This window comes from Delphinus delphis, chromosome 5, assembly GCF_949987515.2.
Source record: "Delphinus delphis chromosome 5, mDelDel1.2, whole genome shotgun sequence".
Classification (NCBI taxonomy): domain Eukaryota; kingdom Metazoa; phylum Chordata; class Mammalia; order Artiodactyla; family Delphinidae; genus Delphinus; species Delphinus delphis.
The window spans coordinates 86466783-86474889 of NC_082687.1; the positions used below are offsets into that span (position 1 = coordinate 86466783).

An 8107-nucleotide genomic window follows, 5' to 3' on the forward strand; every position below is an offset into this window, starting at 1 on the left:
TAATTTTGAAACAAATAATATATCAGTACTCTGAGACACTGTTACTCAAATGGCAGCTGGGGGGGAGTTCAACCCTGACGCATTGTAATGTTAGTTCAATCTGGAAACAGTTATCCTTTGTTAAGGAATAAACATGCATTTTTAAATATGGAATACTAAAAAGTTTCATATAAACAGTTTGTAAATCATCACATAAGTCCAATCATATAAAAACACAGTAATTTTTTAATTAAATAGGCACATTTGAAATAAAGACGCTCTACAACAAAGTGTTCCTTCTTGCCTATTTTCAAGGACTTGTACCAATTTAAGTCATTTTACAAGCTCTAGGAGTTTAAAAGTTTAAAGGTAATTTTTATTTCTTAGACTTTATATAAATAGATTCCTTTCTAATCTAACCATAAAGGAAATTTTATAAAATTTCCTCTAAACATTTTCATAGCCACTGTATCTTTTAAACTTTCAAGACCTCCACTTCTATATAGCTTACTAATTGGCCTCTTTATTTATCTCTCTTATCTCCTCACTTCCATCCACCTAGACTTAGCTTTTCAAACACTGAGGTCATGTCACTCCCATGTTTAAAAACCACAGGGCTTCTCAACCCCTGACAGGATAATAGATTTAGAACTCTAAGTTCATGAAAAAAACATTCTGAAAGGTCAAAATACCCTTTTAAGCCTTTCATTTGACCTTAAAATTTAAAATAAACTTACATTTTCCATAACTTGTGCATGTTTAGTATTGTTAAATGTTTTAAATTACTATCTATTAAATATTTAATGTTTGCTTTCAAAATAATCTAGTAAAATGAATATGCCAAGAAAATGTATCACAACTTTCCTGTGGCTTTCCATACTCCCCAGCACATGGCTGAGTACCCCAGTTTTAGATGTGCTGACATTTTGATACACAGGGAATAAACTAAGGAATATTAAAGCTCTTGATAATTTGGCCAAACCCTTCTCCTTGCATTTCTGCCACTCTACATACAACCTATGCTTAACTCTAAAGAAAGCTATTAACTTATTCCTTATTCTTGCATACGCTTCCTCCTTGAAAGCCTTTTCACTCATCTCCACAACAAGCCCTATCTATACATCAAGGTCCAGCTCAAAACCAACCCTCCTCCAAGTAATAGTCTCTAGTAGCCTTTCTTTCTCCAACATTTTTAGGTCTGTTATTGTTAATCACAGTCTATCTCATTATCATGTCTAGTTGTGTGTATAAGGAAGCATACAACATACCAGCTAAGAATCAAAGCTTTGGAATCAGAGAAACACAGGTCAACATCTGACTCTGCTACTTACTAAATGTAACCTTGGACAAGTTACTTAAGATCATCCTGCATCAGTTTCCTCGTCTCTTACATGAAAAAAGCAACTATCTAACAGAAAATTAATCTCACAATCAAAAACAGTGATGTATATAAAGCACTTAGCACAATACTGACTGCCAGTGATAGTTTAATAAATATACCTATTATTCCCAATAGGCAGACCCATGTCTTAGTCTCTTTTGTATTTTATCCCATTCGTACTACATGGTATTAGGCATAGGCATATGCTTAATAATTGCTTGGTTGATGAAATCTGATTAATTCAGAAGTAATCTCCTAGGTAGGTCTTAATAAGGTAAGGTCCAAATTCTGGTGAATATCAAAAATGGCTTGCTAATCATATTATTAGGTGTTAATTTTAACATTAGCTTAATGAGTTCAATCTTTAGCTACCCTATACACAAATATAGATCTCCATGCATCATTCCAAAAATGTTCCACACTGCATTATTATCAATGAGTAGGGCAATATCCAAAATACTTGATACAGTTACTCAAAAGTCTAAATTAATCTAAAAACATTAGAATGTATCCAATCACAAAGCAAGCCTTTAGCAAATTAAAGAATTCCTGTGTGGATCCTATTGTTTAAATTAAACTAAATCCTGAACCCACTTTTCCAGCTGGCCCTCTGAGTTTTTCCTGTGTCAGGGGATTCCCAACAGAGACCACTCAGTTCTGCCATAGCATTCTCAAAAAGAGTACCAAGGGATGCAATGTTTCCAGACCAGTAAGATTACTACCAATTCTTAAATGGTCAGAATAGACTAGATCAAAAGGGATACGAGTATGTTCTTTAATTCTGTAGTCAGCAACAGGAAAAAGAAAAAAACAACCTAGAGCAATGACCAAAGACTAGTTAAAAAAGGGACTGGTATGGGACTTCCCAGTCGGTCCAGTGGTTAAGACTTTGCTTTCCAATACGGGGGTACAGATTCGATCCCTGGTCAGGGAGCTAAAATCCCACATGCCTCGTGGCCAAAAAACCAAAACATAAAACAGAAGCAACGGCTTTCCTGGTGGTGCAGTGGTTGGGAGTCCGCCTGCCGATGCAGGGGACATGGGTTCGTGCCCTGGTCTGGGAGGATCCCACATGCCGCGGAGCGGCTGGGCCCGTGAGCCATGGCCGCTGACAATGTTGTAACAAATTCAATAAAGATTTTCAAAATGGTCCACATCAAAAAAAAAAAATTTTTTTTTTTTTAAAAATGAAAGGGACTGGTAAATGATAACTGTGGGAAAGGAAAAAAAAAGGATACAGCAGAAGACCTAGCCATCAAAAGGCAGCTTCAGGAAATCCTAAGCTAAATTCAAAAAGAGTAACTTCACAAAAGGAGGAAAAACATTTTCTAACACTATGTGAAGTACACTATGAATTTATTGTCACAATGAAAACATTAACACGTGCAAATTCACAAAATATTACTCAAAGTAACATGTATATGTATATATATAACATATATATGACAAAATATACATATTTTGTCAGAATAAATAATTGTGTTCTATAAACATGCGATATATTTATGTATGTGTGTATGTCTATTGTATACGTGTGTGCCCTTTCATAAGCTATTTCTCAGGGACCATATCTGGATGAGATCAATCACTGCCTACTGGGATCAATTCATTGACTCTGAATCTGTTAGGCAAAAAAGAAAAAAGAAAGTGATGTTTTGAATTATTCAAACACTGCTTTAGATTATAATCAACAAGCACTCAATCACCAATCCCTAACTTGCTTTAAATTTCAATCACTTTGAAAGTAAGAACCCTAAATATAAATGTATTGTTATTATTAAATTATTATTAAAATTTTATATATCAATATATACACACACATATATATATATATAACTTAAGCCGTTACTACACAGCACTGTAAATAGTTAATGGTTTCACCTTATCAAAACATTTGCACACACTGAATCCTGAAAAGGTAATATAAAAAAAGAAAAGGAAATATAAACCAATATTCTTATGACAACGGGCCTGTTTATTTTGATGTGACATAGTCTCTCTCTTTAAAAGAACACCTGCTTGCTCAAAACTAAGCATGCAATAGATGATTTAAAGGCAATTTATTCTTAAAATACACTAAACCTCTAAAGTAAAACCCTTGAGAGGCAAACTTCAGTGGAAAAGACTGTTTTCTAGATTTTATTAGTAAGAGGCAAACTCTTATGAAGTTCCTCAAGGTAAGTATTTAAAATACTAATCTGAAGAGAAAAAGAGAAGATAAAGTGACTTTGGTTGTCATTTTCAGAGCTATTAAGAATTCACAGTTAAATGACATCTTTAATATAGAGCCAGAGATAGCAATTCTCTCAAAATTCTTACAAGAATTTTCAACATTTACATGAAGCTCAGTTTCATTACTTAAGCTCTCTATTCCATTTCTATCCATTAACACTGCCTAGATTATGATAACACAGTATTTTTTAAGTTCAGTCTATGGTTCTACTTCCTGAAGTGTACAACAGCAATAATTAATTATGTTCTGGGTTTAGCACAACATTTACAAATGGAAACCACAAAAGAAAGCACTATTCATACAATCAGAATAGGAAGGAGCCCCATACTGACCATATAATTCAAAGAAATTTTCAGTATGCTCTAACTTTGTGAACTGTATTTACATAAACTTATTAAAATGACCCAATTTAATTTGTATACTGTGTAATTTGATTATCTTAAATTTCAAGTGATTTACATGATTCAAAAAATCAATATTCAGGCTTCCCTGGTGGCGCAGTGGTTAAGAGTCCGCCTGCCAATGCAAGGGACACGGGTTCGAGCCCTGGTCCAGGAAGATCCCACATGCCACGGAGCAACTAAGCCCGTGCGCCACAACTACTGAGCCTGTGCTCTAGAGCCCACGAGCCACAACTACTGAAGACCGTGCACCTAGAGCCCGTGCTCCACAACAAGTGAAGCCACCACAATGAGAAGCCCGCACACGGCAACTCACCGCAACTAGAGAAAGGCCCGTGAGCACAAAGAAGACCCAACGCAGCCAAAAATAAAAATAAATAAATTTATTTTTAAAAATCAATATTCTAACAACGGGAAAGAATATTAAGAATATTAAAAATAAATTCCAGGGTCAATATTATTTTAGTAAACTTATTTTAAAGCACTACAGCACAAACTAATTTTGTGTGATATATCAGACTTTTCATTCAATAAGAATCACCTTTCCTTTTTCACAATACCATAAATAACTCAGAGGAATTTAAATCTTCAAAAGGAAGGATTATAAACAGCTTATTAAAATAAAATTCGATCTTAAGTAATTTTCTTGACCTAATCTACACGATATACAACATACTGTTAGTGGTTAATACTACATTTTCCGAATCATGTGCCCTTTTAGCAACTACATATTGATAAAACACTAGCCAATTATTTATTAACCAAACTTTTCTGCTCAAGAAACCAAGAGCCACACTCCTATAGCTTCTAGAAACCCAAGTAATTCTGCTTCCCTTCGTGCATGAGGCATTAAACCTTCACATTATAGTTTTATCTTGCTACTTTCCCAATAATCACTATAAGACTACTGAAGCATAAAACTATCCAATCTAACCTCTCACTCAAACTCTGTTACACTCCTAATACTGATCATTCTGTAATCGTTTCATCAAAATTACCCAGCTATAAGTCTGATGTTTCAATTTCCACTTAAAGGGCTTAATATACTTCAGGGTAAAGCAAGCTAAATATTCCTATCATTATGTTCCATACACTACAACTTCCAAAGAGCTTGGAAAGTTTACCAACACCCTCCTCTCTAGAATAGTAAACATCCTGTCATTGAACCCAGTGAATAGCTGCTTTGCTCTAAAGAATAGACCTCCTGAGCTCCACTCACAGCAGCTGTTAGTAACTTTCAAACGCCTCTTGGACTATCACTTTGGTTAAATTAATGATGGGTCATCTTGTTCCACTTTACTTTTTCCTTTTTAGTCTTGCAATTATGCAGAAAACCTACAAAGTACTTTTAAAAATAAAGTACAAAAAAAAAGCTTACTTTAAACTCCACTACTTTTCCAAAAGAAATCATTTCAAGATCCTTACATCATTACTTAAACCACAACCTATCAGTAGTACATGACAATGGAAAGCTTTAAAAGGATTCAATTTTCTACCTCACCTTACCACATATGTTCGCCAGTTTTCAATAATTTCAAGAACGTTCCATATTTTTAAAAAGTGCTGTTGCAGTCTATCAGAACTGTGCTGCTCAAATACGAGCACCGAATATCCTGCACTTGGTAAATTTTCGGTATATTCCTGGTAACCTGCTCAGCTTTCTGCGCCTTTGCACCCAGTGATGCTCCCACCAACAAATACTATCTATCCATCCTTTATAACGGTCTTCTCCCCACTCCTCAAAAAGTCCATATTAGACTTAGAGGTTTCCGCAAACTAATAAGGAACCACTAAATACCACTAGGTATTATGACTCTCAAAGAATCCTCTCCAGCAGCCTCCCCTGGGACATTGTGCTCAGCGGGTCTCTGAACCTGTGAGACTCGGGGCCAGCTGCCTTTGCAACAGCAGCACCAAAGGCGGACTCAATACCGCATTGCTGCTGCTGACTTCTTCTAGCAGCTTCAAAAAAAAAAAAAACATCAGTCCAGTACCCTGCAGACCCTGCTGGCTCTTCTGCAGCACGGAAGAGAAACCACCGCATTGCTCAGCGTGGAACACCGGAGAGCAGACTTAAGGGCGGGGAAGCGACTGCCGTCGAGAGGCTTTGACGAGGGCGGGGTATCAAGGGGGAGAGGGAAGGCGTCCGGAGTGCAGCGCCCAAGCAGCTGCCAGGGCGCTGGCGTCTGGGCACCCGGCTGGGCATCGCGCACTGACGAGGGCCGTCGAATAGCAGGCGCCGGGCAGGGGGCGCGGGCCCCTCCCAGGGATGGGGGTCCCGCAGTGCCCGGCCGAGCCCCGCCCGCCGCCCTCCCGGCCCTCACCTGTCATGAGCGCCGGGCTGTCGCCCCCCGCCGCGGCGGGAGAAGAGGCGGCAGAGCCCGCCGTCCGCCGTCCGCGGAGGTGCCTGGGCACCAGCTCGCATCCGTCCGCCGCGCCTGCCACCAGCAGCCCGAGGACCAGCAGCGCAGTCCAGCGCCGCCGCCGCAGCCAACCCGAGGCCGGGCCGGGCGTCGTGGCGGGATGAGGACGCGGAGGAAGAGCGGGGGGAAAGCGCGGCGGCGCCCCGGCCGCCAGCCACTCGCCCGCTTCGCGAGGCGCCGCCGCCTCCTGCGACTCCTCGGGCCGCCCCCGCCGCCTCAGACGCGAGCTCCTGTCGGGCTCCAGCCTGGTCTCGTCGGCACCGGCGGCCTCTGGAGCTCGGGTCCCGGCTGCGTTCATTGGTTTCGGTTATTTTAAAAAAAAGGTGAGGAGCAAAAAGGTACGTCGTCTTCAGGCCGCGCGCGACACTCGCGCTGCTGCGGCAGCAAGACTGGGATCCGCTGCTCTGGCGCCTCCAAACACCAGTCCCAGCGTCCGCGCCGCCGCCGCCGCTGCCGCCGCCGCCGCCGCCGCCGCGGCGCATCCCCCCGCCCCCTCCGGCCCGCGCCCGTCGTAGTACCACGCTCGGCCCGGACGCCTCCTCCCCTCACACATTCGCTCGCATACCAATCCCCCGCCTCCTTCAGCCCCTCCACTGCGCAGGCGCGACGGGGCAGCATTGGGCCTGCGCGGCACCCGAGCCCCGCCTCCGGGGGCGTTCCGGGTAGGACGAGAGCCGTGGGGTGGTTTTCAAGGCTTTCGCTGAGCGGCGAAGATAGGGGGTGGGGAGGAAGGCGGACATGACCCCTTCCCCCATTCACGTCCCCCTCCCCCATTCACTCCCCCACCGCGTTTGAGGCGGCGGGGGCGGGGGAGCGGGAAGCGGAACCAAGGGGACGGGGAGAAGAGTACGGACATCCGAAATCGTTTGGGCGACTTTTAACCGTACAGATGGCAGCAAAAATAATTGCATGGGTCAGAAAACCTTGTAATCGGAAACAGCGGCGTCTCCAGAATTTCGGTATAGGTGGGGCTTACAAGAGGCTAGCAGTATGGAAGTGGAGGTCATAGCGTTTTACTTACTTACCAAAGACTTAAAGCTCTTGCTAAGTGCTAGTGTGCCAGGCAATGTCCTAAGTGCTTTACAGATTTACACATTGTGACTCTAAAAGTTAGGTGGTGATATCGTTTTCATCCCCATTTTACAAAAGAGGAAACTAAGGCTGAGAAACGTTATTTGCCCCCAGTTTCCACAGCTAAAAAATGGGAGACCGTGCCAGATTTAGCGCCACTGAATGTAAATATTGAAAAGGATTTGGTCTAGCCTTTACTCTCCTATGTTCAGACATTACCTGAACTCATCACCTCCCTAACCGCACCCCACCCTAAGGAGTCTTTGCTGTCAGCTGAATAGGTTGACAGAAAAACGGTGTTTCAGATTTCATTTGGCTTCACGTACCTCAAAAGAAGCACGCGCACACACACACACACACATTCTGTCTCCGGAGGCACAAAGTTGTTTTGCAGATAGAGTTCTTAAGCACAAAGGTCCTGTTTGTTATTGGGTTTCTGTTGTTGGGTTAGGGTTTTGATTTGGTTTTTTATTGGTTTGTCTTCTCAAGTCAAGAAGATACTCAAATTACACAATCTCCCGAATAATTTCTTAGGCAGTCTGACCAACATAACCATGAATGTCACTGACTGTGGAAAGACAGATGCACACTTCAGAAAAGAACTAAGAATTTCTTTGAG

The 8107-nt window shown here is 41.9% G+C and overlaps 1 protein-coding gene across 1 annotated transcript in view; it reads right to left on the reverse strand.

The window, feature by feature from the left end:
- Positions 1–6835, reverse strand: part of STIM2 (stromal interaction molecule 2) — a 168243-nt gene extending 161408 nt beyond the window's left edge. Inside the window, exon 1 of the mRNA XM_060012728.1 lies at positions 6319–6835. Coding sequence (XP_059868711.1) covers positions 6319–6715 — 397 coding nt within the window. The 5' untranslated portion in view covers positions 6716–6835. The remainder of the gene's footprint in view (positions 1–6318) is intronic.
- Between the last annotated feature and the right edge of the window lie 1272 nt (positions 6836–8107).